Source organism: Chenopodium quinoa, unplaced genomic scaffold (assembly GCF_001683475.1).
Source record: "Chenopodium quinoa cultivar QQ74 unplaced genomic scaffold, ASM168347v1, whole genome shotgun sequence".
Classification (NCBI taxonomy): domain Eukaryota; kingdom Viridiplantae; phylum Streptophyta; class Magnoliopsida; order Caryophyllales; family Amaranthaceae; genus Chenopodium; species Chenopodium quinoa.
Genome location: NW_018744301.1, coordinates 7,740,789 through 7,766,556, shown reverse-complemented (window position 1 = coordinate 7,766,556; position 25,768 = coordinate 7,740,789). Strand labels below are relative to the sequence as shown.

General features: G+C 40.2%; 1 protein-coding gene across 1 annotated transcript; it reads right to left on the bottom strand.

Moving 5' to 3' along the window:
* Nucleotides 1-23,438: 23,438 nt before the first annotated feature.
* LOC110695562 (F-box/kelch-repeat protein At5g43190-like) lies at nucleotides 23,439-25,103 on the bottom strand. The gene has a single exon (XM_021872780.1). The coding sequence runs from the start codon at nucleotides 24,763-24,765 to the stop codon at nucleotides 23,659-23,661; it is 1,107 nt and encodes a 368-aa protein (XP_021728472.1). The 5' UTR covers nucleotides 24,766-25,103; the 3' UTR covers nucleotides 23,439-23,658.
* Nucleotides 25,104-25,768: the final 665 nt, after the last annotated feature.

Genomic DNA, 25,768 nt, shown 5'->3' with positions numbered 1-25,768 from the left:
TGCTCAGCTTCCAACTCCAGTCTTTCAGCTTCCTCTTCGGCTTCCTCAGCCTTAAGAATTTCAGCTTCAGCTGGAGTTGCATACTTCATGTGAGGGTCTTCGGGATTCTGGACCCACTCAGCACATTTAGACCAGTCCAGTTTCGGCTCAGCATGAAGGCAGACTCTTCGGCATACTCGGAATCCGTTTCTGAAACCCATCTCATATTCCTCTTGGGTATAGACACGGACCTTGAGTGAAGCCTCAGCATCAGCCAGCTTCTTCTGGGTCTCCTCCAAGTCTTCCTTGGATTTCTTCAGCTCATCAGCGACTTTGGAGGAGGAACCCTTCAGCTCATTCAGCTCTTGCTGAATTTGGAAAGCCTTTGTCTGAGCTTGGGCCACTTCAACTTTCTGGATCAGCAGTTGATCCTCAGCCTCTTGGAATTTAGCTCTTTGAGCTTCAGCAGCAGCAGCAGCCTCCGAGAGTTGGACGTCTTTGGCCAAGAGCAACTCTTCAGCAGCCATTCGGCTGGCTTCAAGAGCCTCTAGACGCTGCTGCACTTCAGCTTGTGCAGCAGTTCCTTCTTGAATTCGGCTCTCAATAGCAGCCTTGAATTTGGAGACGTCCACTCCCATATGCTCCTGGAGGAATTTTTCCCCTTCCATCAGTGGGGGAAAAACCTCCATCTCCATAGCATCGCAGAAGGTTTTCAGAGCTTCGGCAGCTTTTTTACCGTACTCCTCAACCTCCTGCTGCTTCTCTTCAGCTGCTGCTTGCTTCAGCTTAGCAAGCTTAACTTCCTCTTCAGCCACCTTCCTTTCGTGCACAGCAGCGTCTACCCTATCTTGTAGGGTATCAATCAGCTCTACAGTGAGAGTCTGATTGTGCACGAACTGAAAACAGGAAGACAAAAAAAAAATAAGTAATAAAAAAAAAATAGAGCTGAATTTCGGAGGAAATGAAGGAAAATTACCTGCATCATCAGCAGTTGGTTAGACCTGGCTGGGTCAGGAACTGATCTACTGGATTCGCCCATCCCAGCAGTGGCCTTCAGCGACCAGATCCTTGCCCTGTCTACTTCGGACATGCCAGCAAAACTGCCGAAGTAGGCTTCAGCTCCTTCTCGGTTTTGACCCCATATGAGGTCCCAGATGTGATCTGGGATTGGAATTCGGGGGGCCGAGAAACCCATTTCTCCAGAATGCAGAGTCTGGAAAGAAGGGAAGGACGACGATGGAGCTTGATTAGCTTTGGTTGTCTCAGCATCGTCCTTCTCAGAGGAGTCAAGTACTATGACCTCCTCTTCTTCAGGGGTGAGGACGAAAGCCTCAACCTCTCTTGCGATATCTGCCGTGAAGCCTTCAGCACTTGACATCACGGCATCTTTATTTCCGTGCTCAGCAGCACTCTCCTTGATTTCTTCTTGGACCCCTCCCTTAGGTTCGGGAGTCCTCTGATCCACCTCCATCTCAGGAGGTGGCGGAGGGGTCTTTTGAGGAGATTGGGGTGTTGGCTGGGGAACCCTCGGCGATCCATTGCCTTCCTCAGGTTCCCTTATTGCGACGCCGATGGTCATCGGCCTCTGCTGAAAGTCATGAGGGCCGATGATGGCCATCCTTCGGCGCCTTTTCAGAAGGGGCTGCTCGTCCATATCTGAGTCTGAAGACTCTTGTATTTGATCTTCGGGACGAACAGGAGCTTTGCCTTCTCTGTGTCTGTTACTCTCTTCAGACTGTAACAGACAGGGGGGAAGAAGAGTGTGAGTAAAAAAAAAAAAAAAAAAAAAAAAAAAAAAAAAAAAGAAAAGAAAAAAGTTGTCTGAAAGCTCACCGAGGTTTTCAGCAAAGCCTCGTCTTCTTCAGCTGCTCTAGCTGCAGCTTCGGCTTCAGCAGCTCTGGAGGACCCTTCTCCTCCTTCACAAGCCTCAAGTACCCGTGCAACCTCTTCGGCTGTGCGGGCAGCTTCAGCTTCTTCGTTCAGCAGCTGAAACCAAGGGTCTCTCTTCTTCCACCAAGGCTTCTGCCTCTGATACAGAGCGACAGCCTCAATTTGGAAGTGGGAAGAGTCCAGATGAACTTCCCTATGCCTCGGCTCAGTGATAGACGGGGCCCGTTCAGTTACAACTCGCTCTCGGTTAACACCAAGACGAGCGTAGTTAATACCAACGTTGGTCTCGTCTCGCTCTGAAAAAAGGAAAGGGAAAAAGTTTAGCTCAGATATGTTGGCACAGCATAAAAAAGCAAAGCGAGAGAAGAAAAAGAGGTAGTTAAAAAGCCTCGGCCCCAGCCGAAGAAGCTTACCATCCTTAAACTTTCGGCTGAGGCCAACAGCTGCTAGCATATTCTCTTGGAAAACGTAATGCGTATCGGGGAGCCAAGTCTCCGGGATATGCTGCATTCGACCACTCCCCCCCGGGTTCGGCAGCTTGCCGAAGATATGTTGCTGATCCAGGTTCGGATCCGCCCCGTTATCTGCGGGGGGACCTAGACTTCCCATTTCGGGATCGGGCTCAGCTAAGTACCGGGGAGCGCTGAAGACGCAAGGGTGGCCCGGATCTGTGGGTGCCCTAACCCAAATCCATTGACCTCTCCAGTCCTTGTCTGAAGAGTCATTTGGCCACATGGTCAAGTATTGGGGCCGGGACTCAATCCGATACCACCCAGAACCATGGCTTCCGTGCCCACTCTGAATATTTGGCACTAGCCGATGGAGCTTTCTGAAGCAGTGCAGGTTCGGCACGTATCTGAAGAACTTGCAGACCCATAAGTATGTCATCACCCTTCGGATGCTGGTGGGGGTTAGCTGACATAGGGAAATGTTGTAATGGATCAGCAAGTCTCGGACGAAAACGTCCAAAGGGAACCTCAGCCCATACTGAAGCTGTCTCGTGTACACCCCCACATACCCCGGGGGTGGACGATGGATTCTATCGGATGCTGAGGGCATTCGGCACCAATATCCATCAGCTTCAAAAATGCCGTAGTGCAACTCAATTTGCTCAGCAAATCGATATTGATCGGCGTTCTCTACCCACCATGAGTAGGGGCGGTTCTTTATCATGGCCGAAGCGACTTCGGCATTCTCCCACTCTGAAAACCCAGGGAGGATATCCCAAAGGACAGCGGGAATTTCATCGTCCCGTCCAGAAGCACTCGGCTCATCCGTTCTTTGAGGAGGAGCCGAGGAAAGGGGAGTCGCCCTAATCCCATCAGCAGGGTCAGACTCCGGCCTTCGACCATTCCAGGTCCCAATCCTATTCCTAGGATCGGGAATCGGCCTTGCTCTTCTTGGAGCACGGGCTCTACCTCTAACTCCCCTTGCCATGGACTATTTCGAAGAGAAAAGTCGAAAGAAAAGGGGAAGGAGTTCGAATTCGAAGAAAAATAAACTGAAATCAAAGGAATTTACCTTAATCTGAAGCGAAATTTGCCGATTTACGAGTCCGTAGTGGCAAGTCTCAGTTTCTAAGCTCAATGCTCGGGGGAATTTGCGAAGTTTTGATACGGATTCTTGGATTCTCTCTCGAAGAATTCTGGGTTTGTGTTGGTGAATCAGTGAGGAGAATGACGCGCCTCTGTTTATATCTCCAGGTACGGGATACGAAGAGTCTGTGCTTTAATTTCTCTTAAGTACCCACTAAGTAACCATTAAACACATGTCTTGTGATTAAACCGCCCATTATCCGTCCAACTTCCGCAAATCATTAACCGTTGTTATCTCATTAATTACGGTTTAAATTCAAATTTTTGGATCAATTAAATCATTTACTTCCCTCCTTTTCTGAGTTAAATCAAACCCGACCCGTCATTCTTCCAAATCGGGTCTGGGGGGCAAGTTGTTTGGGTCCAATTTAGTCAAAATTGGGCCGGAGCACTAAATGATCCAATTAAAAGCCCAAGGTCAAGGTTCAACTCTCCAATTGCTCAAAAGTCAAAAGTCAGCCCACAAAATAAGCCAATTGGGCTAAAGCCCAACCTCTCCAAATATGATGAGGTATAAAAGCCCTCATATTAACACATTCAAGAAGACATCTCATAACATCACATACGAGATCAGACACAACAACAACACATGCATTATCTCATACACGGATTATTCCAACTCATATGCTCATTCTTGCATTGAGAAATACTCCACAAAAGCCTCAAGCTACAAACTCTCTTGCATAGTGTCTTCCTTTTTACACATTGTACTGACTTTAGCATCGGAGGGGCCTTCCTCGGAAACACCCCCGAGGCTAGTTTACGTGTGTTCACTGTGCAGGAAACCTTCGGCCCAACACAGCTTGGATCGAATCCAGTCTTCTCCATTTTAGTGGACCTTCGGCAAGGTCCCATTGTTTTCAACCGAAACATGGGGAATTGGTGGTTTAATTGGTGAGTGGTAGAGACTCGAATTGGGAGTTGGCTGGTGGTTTGGGTTGCTGTGGCTGGCTGCAAATTATTTGTGTGGTGGATGCGTTTGTTGCTGTTGCAGTTGGTGGTGTTGAGGAAAGCAGGGAGCAGGAGAGATGAGTGCGTGACTGGTGTGGTGGAGGATAAGTGTCTGTGGGGTGAAGGTTAAGGGGCAGCAACTACGATGCTTGGAAGCTTCTTGGATTGAAACCTTTGACTCTAACCTCCGACCTCCGAACATGAATATGACTTTGAAACCCGGAACACTTACAACCAAAAATACGAGGGTATCACCACGAGATAAAATAAAATAAGATTAAATAAAATAAAATTGAATAACTTAAAAATAAAATCAAAAGAAATTAAATAAAATAAAGAAAACAAATATGAAAATAAAATAAAATAAGACAATAAGAGAAACTAGGAATTATTAACTAAAAATACGAAAATAAACTAAAAACTATTAAAAACTACTAAAATACTCAAAATAAAGATAAAAGACGAGAATAAGCAAATAAAAGAAATAAATGACAAAATGGGCTAAATTATTGGAAAATAAGCCGGAAAGCGACTCAATAAACACCCTAAAAGTGACATAAAAGGCACTTATCAATGCCCTTCTAAAATTTTCCATTTGTCACTTCGCCCTATCATTTTTCGCCAACTTCTCTGACGCAAACAAGATCTCATTAAAGTCCCCCAAGCAAACCCATGGCAATTGAGATTGAGCAGCAAGATCCTCAATCAACCTCCAAGATAAAACACGGTTATGCACTTCCGGCCAACCGTAGAAACCTGTAAGCCTCTAAACTATATCCCCCAGACCATCCTCACCTTGACATCAATATGATGAACCGACATTGACCTAAGAACAACATTAATACCCTTACGCCACAGAAGCGCCAAACCACCCGACCTCCCCATCGAGTCCACTGCTAGTCCCTCAAAATCACCAATCCTTCGTCGAACCTTCTTAAACTCAGTTGAGCTCAATTTCGTCTCTGATAGAAAAATCACAGACGGGGCCTCTCTCCGAACAAGGTCTCGGAGTCCACTAACTGCAGAGGGGTTTCCCAACCCTCTACAGTTAAGGCTTAATATACTCATTGAGCTTGGCGGGGTTTCTCATTAGCAACCTCCGCCTTCCGCCATCCAGAAATACTAGTGTCATCACTCAAGATTTTTTGAGATTTTTCTACTCCCATTTGTTCCTTTCCCCCCTCCCTAGTACTTTTCCCCAACTCCACAAAACTACTTACTTTAGCCATCACACTATCATACCCACCTACAGACCTTGGAAATTTCTTCCATTTTTTATTCTTTTCAACCCCATCCCCAACACTTCCTGACTCCCCCGTGAAAGTAAATGAAACAATGTTCTCCCGCTTCCCACTATCACTAGACTTAGAATTATGTATAAATAAAGGCTCCTGACTTACCTCATCCGTACACACTAAAGCATTAGAAGTAGTTACTTCAATACTTTTGTCCTTCTCATCATCAATAGACCCTTTTTCAATCTCATGTATGTCATCATCAACATTCTTAGTAACAAACAAGGTCTTCTTAGCAGCCACAATTTCACCAAGCTCTTCCATGTCCCTAATTCTTCCTTTCCGAGGGGAAGCACGCAACCATCTCCCCCACCCCAATCTTTGCTCACGGCTCTCCTCAGAGACCACACTGCATTCCCTTTCAGCATGCCCCATTCTACCACAAGCAAAGCAGAAAAATGGTAATCACTCGTATGCAAACTCAATTCGCACCTCCTTCCCCCCCCCCCCCCTTATCAAGGATACGTTGCGATCTCCTTAGGGGTTTAGTCACATCAAGCATAACCTTCACACGCCTAGAATGCTCCAACCCTAATAAATCATCCTTAATCTCAATCAGATCACCCAAATTTGTAACTGTTGCCTTCACATCCTCGTTCGAACGACAGTTAAACGGAAGGTTCTTCAATCGAATCCAGAAAGGGGAAAGAGTAAGGGGAATTTTCTCCGGTTGTTCATCACCTTGTATCTCCTTCAAAATTACAAGCATATTATCAAAGCACCATGGACGTCCTTTTAACACCTTCTCCTTGTCACGCCAATGGAAAAATTAAAACTCGTACAAATTTGGTCCAAGAACCCTAATAACTAGATTGTACGCAGGAGCCCAGGATTTCTTCATTGTGACCCTAAATGCTTCCACATTATAGAAACGATCAGTCAAGACCTTCCCAATCAAGAGAAGATTAAGGTTATTTGGATGGTCAGTTGAAATCACACCCCCTAAATCCACAACACTAGCATCATCATCATCAATACGCAAATTCGAACATTTAGCAATAATCTCCTCTGCCATCTTCCCTGAGAACAAGATAATGGTAGAAGAGCCACAAAGAAGCGCGGTAGCAAAACCCTTTTTTCAGAGAGCAAAACCCTTTCTTTCGAGGGAGTTTTTCAAAGCTCTGCATTTTTTAGAACATGGCTAATGAAATAGACTAGGAGCTTAGTGTCATCTCTTTCAGCAAGGAGAATAGCAATAAGGGCATGATTTGAGACAGCCAAGTACATATAAAGCGTCTCTTTAGGCAAAAGGCTGACTAGCCTTTGCAAAGAGTGCAAATGTTGCTTTAACATTTGGAAGGCCACCTCAGCGTTACCCCCCATTCAAACATAAATTTCTTCCTGATTGCTTAGAAGAAGTAAAGGCACTTATAACCTGACCGGCTGAGAAATCTCCCCAAGGCCGCCAGGCAACCTGTTAGTTTACGAACTTCAATGGCAGTGCGAGGTGACTTCATGTCAATGACCGCCTGTATTTTTTCAGGGTTGGCCTCTATCCCCTTCTGATAGGAAGCGAAAAGGCGCGCCCGATCGGGCGCGTGTATTTTTAGGAGACGATTAGCGTCGTTTTAATTTGTTTTAGTTTAGGATTTTATACAGAGTATAAATACTCCTCCGTAATACGATTTTAGCTCTCCTCTCTCTTTCCTTTTACTCTTTCTTTACTCTCTTAATTTTTCTCTTAGATTTGTTTCTCTTAAACCTTTGTTCTTAATTTTACTCTTAATTCTAGCTTTATTTTGGTAACGATTTCTCTTCTCTTAATCTTAGTTGTTTATTTTATTCCTTTAATCATGTCTTACTTTATTGCTTTGATTAGTTTAGTTTTTACCATGTGTGAGTAGTTCTATTTCTAGGGTTTATGGGGATCCTTAAATAATATGAAGGGGTAATTTATTGTTGTTAATTATCAATGCTATATTAATTTCCTATTGATTGATTTAATGCTCTGTGACTAGATTTGCGCAGCTCTTTTATGCATGAGTTTGACAATATTGATTCGAGATTCGACAGATAAGAATTGATGTTTAGGTCTAGTTTCAAAAGGCAGATTAATTTATAAATGGTTAAGTCGAGATTCGAGAGATGAGATTTAATACCGGTAGATTAATTATGTGATTGTAATACGTAGCGAAAGCCCTTTACGATCTGGTTAATTGATGCATTGATGATTGACTATTATTGATTTTTGATATTGCTTGATAATTTCCTATTGAATTGTTTTAACGCTTTACAAATATGGCTTGTAAAAATATAGCAATATTGAATTGATGAATCAAGTAGATGTTAATTTGATATTAAAGGCTATTTTCAATAAAAACTTAGATCTAGTAAATTGCGAGAGCCTGTTAGATCTATGTTGATTAATAAATTGCGAGAGCCTGTTAATCATGTTATTTATGCAATGTCAATGATTGATTATTATGTTTTACCCTGGAGTATTATTTATTGGTGAACCTATGCCCTAGATCCTTTTATATTATTTTCTCCTTATTCTTAATCTCCGTAGTTTAGTTTATTATTCAAATATTAATATTGGTTACTTCATAATCTAGATTATATTAGTTAATTAGGAATAGAAAGACTTGTTTCCCTATGGAGTTCGACCCTACGTCCCTATCTACTTTAGTTAGAGGACTTAGGTAATTATTTTTGATTTGGGGATACGACTTTACCCTGTAAAAATTTGGCGCCGTTGCTGGGGAAACGGTTTTATTTTTATTTCTGATTATTTTTGTAGTCTAGATTATTTTCTTTTTGTCTCAGAGAACATTAGTTCTCTGAGGCAAATCTCATATTTTCTTCTAGTTTTTGTTTATGCCCAGGTGTTCCAGATCAGGGTACATCCCATTCGTTCCTGAGATCGAACGCTCCTTTCATAGACAGAAAAATCTCTACAAGCGAATCATGGCGGATTCTGGTGATAATAACAATAATCACCGAGACCCTCCAACTGGTTCTAGCGATTCATAGGTATCATCAGATCCAGAATCAGAGATAACGGCTCCAAAGAAGCTTAGTGATTATTCACAACCAAAGCTTACAGATTTTCCACATCTCACCCCTACTCCGGCTCTTGATGGGGTTCAATTCGAAATTAAACCTCAATTTATAACGATGATAGAGAGGAAGCAATTCAGTGGAGCCAAGGGTGAAGACCCAAATCTTCATATTGCCGACTATTGTCAACATTGTAACACCATCAGGCAAGCCGGGGTCACTCAAGACCAAATCAGGGAGATTCTCTTTCCCTTCTCTTTAACTGGAAAAGCTAAATTGTGGTTTAATGGCTTAAATAGAACTGCACTTGGTATAACTGACTGGGAAACTCTTGTTTTGAATTTTTATAACAAGTATTATCCGGCAGAGAGAACAGCCGTATTACGGAGTGCAATTCAGAACTTTGCCCAAGAAGTCGATGAATCTTTATATGAGGCTTGGGAGAGGTTCAAGGACTTACAAAGAGACTGCCCCCACCATAATTTAGCACAATGGCAGTTAATCCAAGCCTTTTATAATGGCCTTGGAAATTCTTCTCGAATAATTTTAGATTCTGCAGCTAGTGGGAGATTTATGAATCTTGATGTTGAAGATGCAGGTCAGGTTATTGAAGACATGGCGATACACAATTCCCAATATGAGAATCCTAGAGGATTTGCGAACAAGGGGAAGCATAGTGTTGACTCTGTATCCTTTTTGCAAGCTCAGCTGACCTCTATTTGCCAAAAATTAGATAACCTGAGCACTGCTAATGTAGCTAATGTTTCTGTAATTAATAATAATTCTAATGAGGCTTTCTGTGAAAATTGTGGTATTATAGGTCATTGGGAGCAAGATTGCAGGAGTTTCGTGGAGCAAGTTAATGTCTTTCTAGCGTATAGGCAGAATAACCCATACTCCAACACCTACAATCCTGGGTATCGGAATCATCCGTACCATTCCTACCGGAGTACTAATGTTCAAAATCCACCACCACAAGAACCACAGGCGTCACAGCAACAGCAGCAGAAATATTACCATCCTAATGCTGGCCAGAAGAACCAACCACAACAACCCTCCTCATCTTCTGACCCTTCTCTGGTGGAAATTAGAGCAATGCTGGTTAATATGAAAAAGCACATGGAGAGTAGAGATGCGACAATTGATCAAATTCTAGCACATAATAAAATTGTAGATGATCAAATTGCGCAACTTTCCGCTACTCTACAAGCCCGCCAACAGGGAGCTCTGCCGGCACAACCGACCAGGCCTACGGATCAAGCATTTGCAATTACTCTAAGGAGTGGTTCAAACTATGAAGGGCCCCCTATGCCCGGAGTTGATGAACCTGTTTTATTAAATAATGCTAATCTTGATTCCGTTAAACTAAACAATGTAGTTGATAGCCCTGTAGGGCTAAAGGACAATACTAACATATCTAATTCTACATTTCAGGGTACGACTCCAGAGAAGGTGGCTATTCCAGATAAGGGCAATAATGCCCCAAAGCCAATTATCAAACTTCCATTCCCCAATCGTCAACTGAAGACAAACTTGGATAAGCAGTTTGGTAAGTTCCTGGAGGTGGTAAAAGATTTGAAGGTAACAGTTCCCTTTACTAAATTAATCACACAAATTCCTTCGTATGCAAAATTTATGAAAGAAATATTGACGAGGAAAAGGTCTATTAGTGAGGTAGAGACAGTAGCTTTCACTACAGAGTGTAGTGCCGTACTTCAAAATAAGTCTCCACCTAAATTAAAAGATCCAGGTAGTTTTTCTATCCCTTGTCATATTGGAAATCTCTTGATTGATAATGCATTATGTGATTTAGGTGCTACTGTTAGTGTCATGCCATTATATGTGTGTTCTAAGTTGAATATGGGTAAATTAAAAGCCACCAATATAACTCTACAAATGGCTGACCGTTCTTTCAAATACCCCTTAGGTGTTTTAGACGACGTCCCCGTTAGAGTAGGTAAATTTTATATACCTGTAGATTTTGTTGTTCTTGATATGGCTGAGAATATGCAAACCCCAATTATTTTGGGTAGGCCATTCCTTAACACTGCAGGAGCAGTCATAGATGTAAGAAGTGGTAAGTTAACACTATCAGTAGGGGATGATAAAGTTATTTTCAATCTTAATAATACCCCTTAAAGCTCAATGACTGAGGAAAAATGTTTCAGTGTTAATGTGGTTGAGAATTGTTCTAACAAGCCCCAAGCTCTTGAAAAAGATCCCTTGGAGGCGGTATTTTGTGTTGCATCCCTTTCAGATGAGATAGACAAATGGCAGAAGGAAGTCGATGCAATAGAAAGAGCACTTTACACTGTTGGTCTTGGTTTTGAGGATGAAAAGGTGGAACCGATCAAGCAAGTTGTGCGATTTGAGCCTACGGTAAGTGTTCCGCCAGATCGAGTTGCAAGTGTTGAACGCAATGACAATTTGAAGCAACCCTCGATCAAAGAAGGATCTTTAGTGCGTAGCATTGAAGATCTCCCTGTCCAAGACAAGGAGGATCCACCAAATAAGGTGATTTGGCGTCCCACAGGGTATGTCAGGAAGCCGCATCGTAGCCTAAACAATGCTAGACCGGGTGAGAAACCACCCGATCAAGCGTTAGGCCAAGGGTCCTAGTTGTTGTACTTGGTAAGAAGGTCGTGCGGGACCTAGATAAACCAGCGCTTTGCGGGAGGCAACCCGTATTTTTGATGTTTTTAGACTAGTTTTCTTTCTCTTTTTTTTCTTATGAAAAGAGAGATGAGGGAATTTAACAAGTTTTATGAGTGTTTGTACAGGTTTGAAGGAAAAGAGTTAGCCAAATTTTGGAGAAAAGAAGAATATTAATTAGACGATTTAGCCTCGAGCCCGATTGGGCGAAGCTCGCCCGATTGGGCGAAGCTCGCCCGACCGGGCGCGAGAGCAAGGGTCCAAAAATAAGTATTTTCGCCTGACCGGGAGATGGGCGCCCGACCAGGCGCGAAATACGTCGTATACAGACTAAATCGTCCGCCCGATCGGGCGACTCTCGCCCGACCGGGCGCGAGAAGATATGAAATTTTGATCGATAGATCGCCCGACCGGGCGCGAGATTTGGAGAAAATCGGGGCAATAGATCGCGTGACCGGGCTCGAGAATACAGCGTAATATTCAAGTTAGATCGCCCGACCGGGCGAGCTGGTGCCCGACCGGGCGCGAGCCATACCGACGCTCCTTTTCTTCTACTTTCTTTACCTTTTCTCATTCTTTCTTCTTTCTCCATTACTTTCTCTCTCTAAAACTCAAATTCTCTCTACCTTCTCTCTAAGATTTCTCCTTCATCCCTTAACCAAATTCAAAACTTTTTACATATTTGTGATCCTCTATATTTCCATATAAAAAAAATTCAGATTTAATTCAATAAATTTTCAAACCCATTTTCTACCATGGCTTCAAAGAGGGCTAGGTCCATTTTTGGTAGGAGCTCCAGTTCGAGGGAGGAATACGACCCAGATTTGCAACTTCCATACTGGCCGACGATCCGCATTGCTAGCCGACAGAAAAAGGAGCGGCTAGAACATTTGATCGGTCGTGAGGTAATTCCTTCTCGGTGGTTACACCGCCCTACTCTAGAATCATTTGGTTTGTTTGATTTTGTAAAACGATTTTTAAATGACATTGGCATGAGAAAATTTGTTGATATGCACTATCCTACATTCCGAGAACTTACTTGTGAATTCTTGTCTTCTTTACATGTTGTTAGTAGTAGATATGGGCAAAATTTATTTTTCAGGTTGAACAATAGAAATATTAGTTTAACTTTTGTAGAATTTTGTAAATTATTTGAATTAAATTCTGAACTATCTCACCAATGGCATGCGGACTATAAAATGGGTGACATATATAATTATTTGACTGGTTTTCCTACTCCCGACCCCCAACATGCTAGTACCAAACCTATTCACCACCCTGTCCCAAAAATCTGGCAAAGATTTGCGGGTTTGTGTTTTTTAGGTAGGGCCGAGCCCCATAATGCCCAAACTAACGAACTAGCTGTTATAGGACACTATGTGTATGGGTACGGGAAATTGAACATAGGTAGGTTTATTGTTCACCATTTGAGTAGGCATGCCACGGCCAACACCACATCCAAAACCCTTATCCGTTTAGGTGGCCTTATCACTCGAATAGCAGTGAAAAAGGCCGGTTTTATAGTGGGCGGACCCCACCAGCTGACCAAATGTGGATCAGATACCTATATGACTGCTAGATATTTTGAGGATTTGGGGTGGGTTCGGCCGGATAGCTAGCAGACACCCTTTTGGTGTATTAGGACTAGCAGCGAGCAACCTTTGCCCATTTTTCCCCTACCCAATCCTGATTTGACCGCCTTTCCCCCAGGGCAACCTTCTTACACTTATGATGTTTTAGTTGCCAATGCTAGGGGGCAGGCACCACCACCACCAGTTCCACCACCCCAGCCTCAACTCGAGGTGGATTCTCTCCACCTTGCATGTCTCACTCCGTCCCTCATGTTGACTCTGACCCAGTTTGGGATCTTCAGAGTATCGGTCAGGCCTTAGGACGTATAGAGAACTCCCATACTGACCTTAGGAGGATGGTAGGCTCCTTATACCAGAGGTTAGGGTACCTAGAGAGGAACCAGGGTAGAGCTCTCTACCCTATGTATGATGACTATGCTCGTCGGGGCAACATTCCCAACGACGCTATTCACCCTGACTGGTTTCAGCCTCCACCCCAGGGATACGATAGGGATCCCACTGCCCATGGTATTTACACTTACTATTCTTCCTTCTACGGGTACGGCCAGGACATTCCTTTCGGGGGACCAGCGGGGGGGAGTTTTCATGCTGATTATTTTGGTGGTATCTCTTCTGGTGAAGGTGGTGCAGGTGGCAGTGGAGGTGCGGGTTTCGGCTCGATGGATGAGGATGATCAGGACTAGCTATGCTGGGCTAGTTCCCGAGCCAATGAGGACATTGTCTGATTCTGGCTTGGGGAAGATTTTGGTTTTGGTATCTTTCTTTTTCTCTTTTCTTTTATTTTTGGTGTGTTTTCTTAGGTTAGATTTCTTGCTTTCTAGGTTAGTTTTATTGCTTTCTTATATATGAAAAAAAAAATTGAAAAATAAAAAATCCAAAAATACGTTCCAATGAATTGTAAATTATGCTTCTTTGTGCCCCTTACTTAAGAAAATTATTTTGATTCTTGGTATTTGATGATAGGCATTGTGGATTATTTGATCATGATTTGATGTTTGATTGTCTTGAAACCTTAACATGCGTCAATTTTGTCCAACTACTTGTGAATATAGTGCTTGACTAGTTGATTTGGTAAGGAATGTGTGATAGTTCCATAGTTCCTGGTATGTCAATGAATTTGAGTATTGGTTTGCAACTATTAGTAATATTTATATGATTCATTATTATGCACATTGTGGAGGACGAAGGCATTTGTTCTTTTAGGTAGCCTCTAGACATTGTAGATACATTTGTTCCCTTCTTGCTACCCATGTTGTTGCCTTGACTTTTTGTTGTTTTATTAGCCATATTACAAGCTTATTTTTCCCCATTAGTTACTAGTCCCAATCTTGGCTTGGGGGAGTTATTAGTGAGTGAGGTGAGGGAGTTTGTAGTGTGCTTATTATTTGCACGATTTAGGTGGGTTTTGAGAAGTTGTTTTGTTTTTTATCATGTTTATTTTTGATAAGTTTGGAAGTTATATTTTCTTGAAAAAAATAAAGCATGATGTTATGAAAAAAAAAAGAAAGAGAAGTTCAAGAAAAATAAGTGAACTTCAAAAGAAAAGAAAAGAAAATTGTTCAATGTTCAAATGTTCTAGTTGGAGGTTGATCAAAAGAAAAAAAAAATAGAGCTTCAATGAAAAATTCAAGTTTGGAAATAAAGTTTGTTTATTCACGCCACTTCTTCATTATTATATTTTATGAGTGAATTTTGTAAGAGTTGGGATTATTTATTATGATTGGAGTATATTTGGTTGATGTTAGAGTTGGTTATGTAGGAGATGTTGATCATTATTTATTTTGATCATGGGTTTTGATAGGATTTGCTCCCTTAAGCATAGCTTTTCTCTCACTTGTTGCCAAATGATTCCTACCCTTTACCCTAGCCTTACATTACAAGCTTTAAAGACCTTTCGACCTTTGTGCATAGAATTGTATGAATGTGAAAGTGTTGTTTATCAATGCAAGTTATGATTTGACATATTTCGAGTCGACTAGTAGGATTGAGCGTTCATTGTTTTATACACACGAGAGTGTGAGTTGGGAGGGAATTGTTCACATAAAGGTATTGGATGGAGAGCGATCGAGTACATCTTTTACTCACCACAAAAATGAGAGTGGAGTGCGTGAGCACTAGTCTTGAATTCTATATGCTCTTGTGGTTTACTCTATTTGACAATTGTTAGGGAAGATTGGTAATTAGATGGATTTGATTGGTTGATTTTGAAGCATGTTTATATGATTTACCTTGGATCGTTTGTGCTTGATTTTTACTTTTGGGGTGAAGTATATTTATTGATTCATTGATGAGATCTTTGCTTAGGGACAAGCAAAGGTTTGGCTTGGGGGAGTTTGATGTGTCTATTTTATATAGTATTTTACCCCCGTCCCTTGGTCGTAATTAGTAGTGCTTTTGGCTCTTTAAAGCTATTTTTATTATTAATTGGTGTTTTCTAGTGTTTTCGTAGATTTGGTTGACTTTTGCAGGGATTTATGATTTTGGAGTATTTTCCAGAGATATTTTGGAGCAATCACGAACATTGGAGAAGCACGACCAGATTCTATAGCCCATGGCCGGTTAGAGCCATCGAACCAGTGATTAAGGGCTCGGCATAGGTGATACCGTGGCATTTGGACCGAGTATTCAAGACCGGAAGAGGAAACCCAGATCGGCCCGAAGAATTGGAGCCCAATCATAGTCCGAATAGTGGCCCAAGTGAGCCGCCCGGCCAAAGAGGCTGGCGCCCGGAGGCGCGCCCGGCCGGGCGGGAGAAGCTAAGGTTGGCGCCCGGTGAAGCGCCCGGCCGAGCGCGAGATTAGTATTAGGAAGCGAAAAGGCGCGCCCGATCGGGCGCGTGTATTTTTAGGAGACGATTAGCGTCGTTTTAATTTGTTTTAGTTTAGGATTTTGTACGGAGTATAAATACTCCTCCGTAATACGATTTTAGCTCTCCTCTCTCTTTCCTTTTACTCTTTCTCTACTCTCTTAATTTTTCTCTTAGATTTCTTTCTCTTAAACCTTTGTTCTTAATTCTACTCTTAATTCCAGCTTTATTTTGGTAACGATTTCTCTTCTCTTAATCTTAGTTGTTTATTTTATTTCTTTAATCATGTCTTACTTTATTGCTTTGATTAGTTTAGTTTTTACCATGTGTGAGTAGTTCTATTTCTAGGGTTTATGGGGATCCTTAAATGATATGAAGGGGTAATTTATTGTTGTAAATTATCAATGCTAGATTAATTTCCTATTGATTGACTTAATGCTCTGTGACTAGATTTGCGCAGATCTTTTATGCATGAGTTTGACAATATTGATTCGAGATTCGACAGATGAGAATTGATGTTTAGGTCTAGTTTCAATAGGCAGATTAATTTATAAATGGTTAAGTCGAGATTTGAGAGATGAGATTTAATATCGGTAGATTAATTCTGTGATTGTAATACGTAGAGAAAGCCCTTTACAATCTGGTTAATTGATGCATTGATGATTGACTATTATTGATTTTTAATATTGCATGATAATTTCCTATTGAATTGTTTTAACGCTTTACAATTATGGCTTGTAAAAGTATAGCAATATTGAATTGATGAATCGAGCAGATGTTAATTTGATATTAAAGGCTATTTTTAATAAGAACTTAGATCTAGTAAATTGCGAGAGCCTGTTAGATCTATGTTGATTAATAAATTGCGAGAGCCTCTTAATCATGTTATTTATGCAATGTCAATGATTGATTATTATGTTTTACCCTGGAGTATTATTTATTGGTGAACCTATGCGCTAGATCCTTTTATATTATTTTCTCCTTATTCTTAATCTATGTAGTTTAGTTTATTATTCAACAATAAGTATTGGTTACTTCATAATCTAGATTATATTAGTTAATTAGGAATAGAAAGACTTGTTTCCCCGTGGAGTTCGACCCTACTTCCCTATCTACTTTAGTTAGAGGACTTAGGTAATTATTTTTGATTTGGGGATACGACTTTACCCTGTCAACGGCCGAGGCCGGTAGGTTTAGGACCCCAATTTACTTTGGTGGGTTAGTCACCCATATGGTGGTTAAATTGATGGGTTTTACACCCAATGATCATAGAAAAGTAATTGGCCCTACCCTTATGGACCTAGCATATTTAGGGGGCCTCAATTGGATCCAAGCTACCCCTAGTGAGATATGGTGGATTATCCATAGAGAGAACGGTAGAAGGGATCAAGCCTTTACCTTGCCTAACCCAAATTTATCCAAGTTTGAAAAGGGTAAATCTACTTATACTTTTGAGTTAGGAGGCCAAGGGGGGGATAGAGAGGCTCACCACTCATCACCTCAACCACAACCCCAATTCCAACCTCCACCTCAACACCAACACCACATGTATGATATCCCTACCTAGGGGCTATTTCCTCCTAGGCTCTTGTTCCCGATTAGTTTCAATACCCCTAAGGAGGGTATTCGACCCCCGGTGCTTTTGGTAGTTATGTGGACTACTCTTCGGTCTATGATTATGGGGTCGATGTACCTTTTGGTGGGATTGGGGGGGAATGTAGACCCTAACTATTTTGCAGGTGGTTCGGGCTATGGAGGTGCTACTTCGAGTCATGGCAGCGTTGGCTCTACCCATGGTGGTGGATATGCTAGGATGGAGGAGGATGAGGATGATGATGAGGAGTAGCTAGGCCTAGCTACACTCCCAAGTCAATGAGGGCATTGCTTGATTTGGCTTGGGGGGAGATCTTGTATATATGGTATTTCTCTCTCTTTTCTTTTTTTTTATTGCTTTTTAGAGTAGTTTTATTGCTTTTTTAAAAAAAATACAAAAAAAAATTTGAAAAATAAAAAAAAAAACAAAACAAAAATACATTCCAATGAAGAAAATGAATCATGCTTCCCTGTGCCCCTTGAAAAAAAGTTATTTTGACTCTTGGATATTGATGATGAACATTGTGGATTAGTTGGTCATGATTTGATGTTTGATTGCATTGAAACCTTAGCATGCGTCAATTTTGTCCAACTACTTGTGAATATAGTGCTTGACTAGTTGATTTGGCGAGGAAAGTGTGTTAGTTCCTGGTATATCAATGAATCTGAGTATTGACTTGTGACTATGAGTAATGTTTATATGATTCATTATTATGCACATTGAGAAGGACGGAGGCGTTTATTCTATTAGGTGGCCTTCAGACGATATTAAATACATTTGTTCCCTTCTTGCTACCCATGTTGTTGCTTGTGCCCCTTTTATTGTTTATTTAGCCACATTACGAGCCTATTTGAGCCCCATTGGTTACTAGTCCCAAGCTTGGATTAGGAGAGCTATTAGTTGGTGAGGTGAGGGAGTTGTGGTGTGCATATTATTTGCACAATGTGGGAATAAAAGAAGAGTGATTGTTCTTTTCATTTTGTGATTGGAAAAATTGTTGATAGTTTGTATTTCAAAGTTGAAAATTCCAATGTCAGATAAAAGAAAAAAAAGAGAGAAAAGAAAAAAAATTGTTTCAAATGTTCTATGTGAAGGTTGCTCAAGAAAAATTCAAGAAAAAAAAAAAAAGAAGTTCAAGTTTGAAGAAAAAAAGAAAGAAAAAAAAAGGGATGAGTTCAAAGTTTGTTTTATTTCACTCTAATTCTTTATTATCATATTTTTTGTGTGTGAATTTTAAGTGATGGTGGTTATGTGAGATGTTAATTTTGGTTGTTTGGTGAACTTTTGTGGAGTTAAGTTGTGATTAGAGATGATTTGGTCATTACTTGTTTTTTACCTTGGGTTTTATTAGGATATGACTCCCTTAAGCATGGCTTTGCTCTCACTTTTTCCCAAATATTTCCTACCCTTTACCCTAGCCTTACATTACAAGCTTTAAAGACCTTCCGACCTTTGTGCATATAATTGTGTAGATGTGAAAGTAGTTGTTTGACAATGCAAGGGATGATTTGATGTATTCCGAGTCGACTAATCGGGCGCGCATTTCTGGAGAGCTATGTTCAGCGAACTACTTAGCTTTAATTAGGAGTAATTATAAGTTTTTTGTATAATTACAATTTTAATGTTGTATGTTTAGTACCTCTTTTCTTAGATTTTCTCTCTCTACTTAGTTTTATTTTCTCTCTCTACAACTTCATACTTTGTTCTTGATTCAACTCCTTGTTTACGATAACTTCCGTAACAATTTCTTCTTTATTAATTTCAGTAATTTTATTTCTTTAATTCATCGTGTTTCCTTTAATTTCTTTGATTAGTTTTGATTCAATTATGTGTGAGTAGTTCTCTTTCTAGGGTTTGTGGGGATCCATAAATAATATAAAGGGGTAATTTATTATTGTTGATTATCAATGCTTGATTAATTTCCTATAGATTGATTTAATGCAATACAATTAGATTAGGCCTGGTTTAATTGTATGAGTTTAGAAATATTGATTCGAGATTCGAGAGATGAGAATTGATGTTTAGGCTTAGTGTCAATAGGCGGACTAATTTATAGATGGTTAAGTCGAGATTCGAGAGATGAGATTTAATATCGGTAGATTAACTCTGTGATTGTAATACGTAGCATAAGCCTTTTATGATCTGATTAATTGATACATTGATGATTGATTATTATGTTTTACCCTGAAATATTATTCATTGGTGAACCTATGCCCTAGGCTTTTATTTCATTGATTTCCCTCCTACTTTTATTCCTTCCCACTTTTACTCTTAGTAGTTTAGTTCCCTTTTATAATAACAATTTGGTTACTTGATAATTTAGATATATTATTAATTAGGAATAAATTGACTTGTTTTCCTGTGTTTCGACCCTTCTTCCCTATCTACATAGTTAGTGGATTTAGGTAATACTTTTGATTAGGTGATTACGACTTTAGCATGTAACACATTACTCAGATCGAGGATTGTTTTCTTTGCAAGGATATTCATAGAGAAGTTCAAAGCAAACAAGAACGCAAGAGTCTTGAAGCTATTTATGCATCCAGCCGGCAGGTTATCGAACCACTGTTGGGCTATGCCCTTCAGGGTAGCTGGGAAGCAACGACACCAAGCGGCATCATCCAACCCCTATAAATACATGAGGTTGGTGTATGCCAGAAGGTGATCTTCTAGGTTGGCGGTACCATCATAGGTGCCCACCAACACATTTTTAACCTTGGCCGACTATTTAGCCTCGACTATCTTCCTGGAGAACGCAGAGGGTTGCACTTTAAGGTTTTTCAGCCAAAGCTGCCAGTCCATATGCTGGAAACTATATGTCGCCTGTCCTCTGAAGAAGACAGGCTGAATGTAAGGCGGAGCAGGCGGCCTGTATAATGTCTAGGCCACATACTATGCCGAATTAATTACATGAGGACCCGTGTGGACAGAGGGACCGCTTGACAAAGTTCCATGTATAGATTATGAATTCCTCACTTACGTATTCTTGAAGCTATCTGAGTGAGTCGACGTGGAGGCCAACTTGGACTTCTGCTGATTCTTCTTTAGCTCAATATAAAGTCCAGCATAAGAAAAGGTCTTTTTACAACCGTCCGGCTGAACATGCCAGATAGCCTTTCTCTTTGTCGTTTCAGGGAAACGAATCTTAGAAAGATCAATCAAGGGCCGAGCCTTTTCCTTCGTTGTAGGGTGAGGAGTAGGTTGTCGGTCTTTGACTAACTTAGCTCTCTCAGTCTGAGCTGGTTTTTTGGCCGACTGTTCTTTTCTAAGAGCATCCGTATTTTTGGTGAGCAAGTCCTTAATTTCACCTAGAAACTTGCCATGAATTTCATGAGCTCGTCTCGGTGACTAGGGTTGATCCTACTGCCTGTGTCTGATCAGACGGTTGTCTTGGAGACTTGCTTGTACCTTCCTGATCATCTTTCTGCTCCCGACTGTCTTTGGGACGGATGCGTTTAGAGATGAGTGACCCATCAGGGGCCACATAGGTTTTGACTTCATATTCGTTGTCAGAGTCATGGTCCGTATGGACCTCTCCATCAACCAGAAGCCGGTTGGTCTATGGAGGCGGTACATGTTCTTGTGAAACCATCTTTGAGGTACTCTCCCCATACACGGCGCCAAATGCTTTGGGTGTTTTTGTCTCCCTTGGGAGAGTTACAGCTCGAAGACTGGATCCAATGAAACAGCCTATACCTAAAAAACAACAGAACTCCGAATGTTCGGAGGTCCGCCACCGAAGGTTAAGGCAGTACGGGTTCGGAGTAAAAATGTGAGGAAAGTAAATGTCTTCTCGGATTCCAAGATCAGGTGTTTGTCTATTTTATGAGAATGATATGTGATGTAATGATTGGAACGTGCCCTAATAAATGAGGGAATCTCCCTATTTATAGGGTCCTAGAAAGGTGTGCCCTGCCTAAGGATTTGATGACCTAGGGATGTGGGTTGCGTCGTTTTGCGGCTACCTCGGGAATTGGGCCTTGAAGGCCGCTAAATCCTGAGGGTATATCTACTTGACACTTGTCGACCCCTGAGAGGTCCATTTGGTGGCCTTCTCAGGTGACACATGGTGAGCTCTCCTTATGCCATGTGGCGAGGTAGAAATACCATCAGTGGTTTATAATTCGTGAACGGTTTACAAATTCCTTAAAAACTTATGGTCGCTCCCTACTTTCCTTGTCCCTAATCATTGTCCCTAATCGTATATGTCAATTCTCACTTTCTAAGAGTGCCAACCATATTCACAACATGCATTAACGTAGTCGTACTTCAAATGAGTCTTACACCCAACCCACCACCCTAACCATTCTACTTTCTCCACCTCGCCACCCCCACAACCCAGATCTACCAACCCCTTCCCACCACTACCTTGCCAATCTAACCCCCAAAACCATCGTAAATATTCAAAAAATATTCGAAACAATAGCAAAAAAAAAATGATACATATACCTTTATTACACCAGATAAAACCTCAAATTTGGGTTTACGAGGCAAAATTCGACCATGAATTTTTCATGGTCGAATTTGACTTAAAAACCTTTGTTTTGAACATGAATTTCAAATTTCTCTCTCCGATTTGAGCTTTCTAGGCTTCAACCATGAAAACTCTCTCCTATATCTTCTCTTTCAATGAATTTCTTATTTATGATTCATACTAAGTTTTTTTATTTAAATGTCTAGGAGAGAAGAGAGAGAAAGGGAGAACGAAGAGGAAAAAAAAGGAGGGCGCAAGAGAGAGAAAAGGAGGGGCGTAGGAGAGAGAGAAAGGGAGAAGAAGATCAAGAGAGAAAGAGGAAGGCGGATAAGAGAGAGAAAGTGAAGGAGAAAGAGAAGGGCATAGGGTTTAGATATTTTTAAAGGGTTTTTTTTAATTTTATATTTCGACAGAAATTCTATCAATAAAATCGGACAAAATATATCACCTTCGGAAATTTTAATACGGAATATTCCGTTGGAAATTTTCAACGGATTATTTGAATTCATCGAAAATATCCGACGCAATATAAATCCGTCGAAAAAAAACAAAATTTCTATGGAATTACGTGTCTGTCGGAACTAGTTCGTAGGAGATCGGTCGTTTTTTATAGTATTTGTGTTTTATATGCTTTTAATCGCATTAATTATAAAAGGGTCCGGGGTGGGTTTTGGTTTCTGCACGATGTTGAAAACACCGTATTACCCTATAGTTCAAATAAAAGAATAATTCTAAAATGTTGATAAAAGGAAGCTTCAAAACCTAAAGAACATGAAGACTAGAATAAGATTTTGTTTGAGTTAGTTTTATTGTTGTAAGTGTGTACGAGTAGTTGGCTAGATTAGCGAAATATTTCTTATTAAGGAGTAAGGTGTTGTAATAATGTTATTGAACGTTTTTGTTGATTAATTTACGATTTTGCTAATTGATAAATGAATTTTTTATATCAATGTGATGAAATGGGGCTCCCTCCATGGAAAAGATACCTCGGTAGTGATGGTGGTATTATTCATGGACATGGGGGAGAACTCCTTAAAGTATTTTATGTAAAATGTGGTACATGTACTTGCATAAAAGCCTAACTAGTAGCGATGTTAAGAGGGATGTAGGTAGCATGGAAATAATTACAACATAAGATGATGCAAGCTTCAGTGGACTCGGAGATTGTAATGAGATTGTTGATGGAAACAATTTCTCCACATTCTTCATATATATATTCACATTATTCGTACATGCGCAAAGTGATGCTTACAAAAGAGAAATAGGAAATGACTATGGGAATTGCTATAGGGGGGTTAATCGAGTGGTCGATTGGCTAGCTAATTATGACATTCATCTTAAGCACAAGTCTAAGATTTTAGAGGCGATCCCAAGGATCTTCCTGCTATTTTATTGGAGAATATATTGGGGTAGCTTGGCCGAGAATGGTGCCAACGTCTATCTTCGATTAAGCCCCTGCTAGTAGGACTTTAGTTTTATTTTTTTGTTGTAAGTTCTTGTTTTCTTTTTTTTTTCCCTTTGTTTCGCTTATGTTTTTCTCATGTTAATCGGTGCTTGCCCCTCTTTTCACCAAAAACTTAAAAATAAATAAATAAAGAAAAGATAAAGCCTTCACATTCAAAAGTTGATCATATTATGCATTATTTCAATATCTCCTATTCAAAACCATAAACCAACAATTTGAAGAGCACTAATAGATCATTTACATAAGAACTAACCCATTATAACCAAGAAACTCAACAATACTAGAAAATGAAATAAAATATGTACAAATAGGAAAAACAAAACATTTATGTAGCACCAAATTCCAAATCATGAACAAATTTGAACTCAAAATGAAGCATAAAGCTTAGGAACAAAGGAAAACCAGCGAAATCCACAGCTCCATTTATCAGGAAGATCAGGGCACTTGGGCAACCAATGCCAAGTCCTCCTTGCAACCCTGTAATACAAAATCTCTGGCCAACAGTAGCAACATATACAAATCATACCATTATGCCAAAAACAATATATATGTTCATAATTATGGTAGCAAACTGATACCAATTTCTTGTACACTAATTCAGGCAAACTTTCTACTTCAACCCATTTATTGCTATTGTTCTCAATATTACCATTTTGCCATTCCAATTCCCACAATTTCAAACACCTTGAAATTCCATTTCTACCCTCCCCACCAATCACATACAACTTCTTCCCTCTTTTGCCTTGTTCAGTTTCATCGGCAATTACAAGCCTAGCAAAAGTAAGCTCATTTGTAGGCATTTTATCGAAACAAATTCTCCAAATACCGTTCTCCAAATCGAATGAAACAATAGAGAAAGGGTAAGATATGGTAAAATACAAAAACCCATCACAGTAAACACCTTGTTGATGAATATTATCATTCAAAATCGGATCAAACCCGTCAAAAATCCTCCATGATCGGGTTTTCGAGTCATAGAGAAAGATGGATTTCGACGAGTAAATGAAAATTTTGAAACCATAGGGGCAGGAAACCAGAGTAAGAAACTCAAACGAGAAGGGTAATTTGGGGAATCTAACAAGAATAGAAGAGCGAGACAAAAGATTATAGACTAACAAAGTTGAGGATGTAGGTAGATGAAAACAGAGAAGACCATTAGAAGCAGAGAGAAGAGCTGAAGATGACGAACACGGGTTCAGTAATGAACGTGAAGCCGAGGATTCCCGCCATGTGCCGGAAACAGAATTGTAAAGTGGGAAATAGCAATTGAAATGAGGATGAGACAGCATAAGGTAAGAAGAGAAAGGTGAAGAAGAACAAGGGTAGTTTTTGGAAAGAAAAAATGGGTTTAAAAAGATGAATTTGAAGCGTTTACAAGTTGATCTGAGATTGACAATCGATTTAATAGGGAGAAAACAGAGGATGTAATCTAGGAGTTCTTCTGGTAGTCTGCTCCATATTGAGGGATCCATTGATGGAGGGTTTGAGATTTACGGCCCGTTTGGTAGATGGTAATCGAAGGGTTCGAATGGTGATTAAAAGTTCATGTACATGTTATGGGGAATTTAGTAGTAGAGGAGGTTAGGAATTTGATTATAAAAGTGGAAATTTGGAGGAGTTATGTAATCAAAAGAGAGGAAATTCAAGTATGTTTGGTGATCTGCTTGAAAATTTAGTAAGAGTTGACCTTCTAGATGAATTAATACAAGCAGGATTTGGATATGGTGATGTATGAACATGTAAAATATATTCTACTAACGCTACTTTACTGCAGTGTGGTATACGAGAGATGTGTTCATTGAATCATTTGTATACCACACCGTGCACGGAGTTTCAAGTGATTACATATGAAGTACTTTATTTGTACATCTTCTCAAAGACAACAAACTAAGTAAAGTTTGGCCTAATGATGAGAGTTAAGGGTCTGTTCTGATTTATTAAATTGAACTGAACAATTTATGAGAGAAGGAAATTAGGAATTGAACTGAATTTAGCTGAACTTAGCTGAACTAAACTGAAATTAAGCTGAAAAGAACAGATCCTAAGTGTTTTAAATCAAAGCTTGGAGGTTCAATTCCCATTAGGGGCCATTACCTTTTTGAATTTCCGGCTTACTTTCAAAATATTTACACCTATAAAGATTTTGGTTTGATAGAGTAGTTTATCTTACCTGTCTTTATAAAAATATATTAGTAAAAGTCGTAATTAAAAAATAATGGAAGCAAAAAGCATAGAATTTAAGTTGGAGTCCTTCATAATCTTTATGATTCTTCCTTGTATCGCAATTTTCATACTAATCTTGCTGGATTAGTGTACTTTTTTGCTTTCATAGAATCATATACTACCTCCGTTAACTATTATGTGCAACAAAGGGGTATTATTTGTGAGACATAAAATATTCCTTTGTTGCACATAATAATTAACGGAGGTAGTATTAATAATATGTTGTATTTTTTTCTACTGTATTTATTTTTT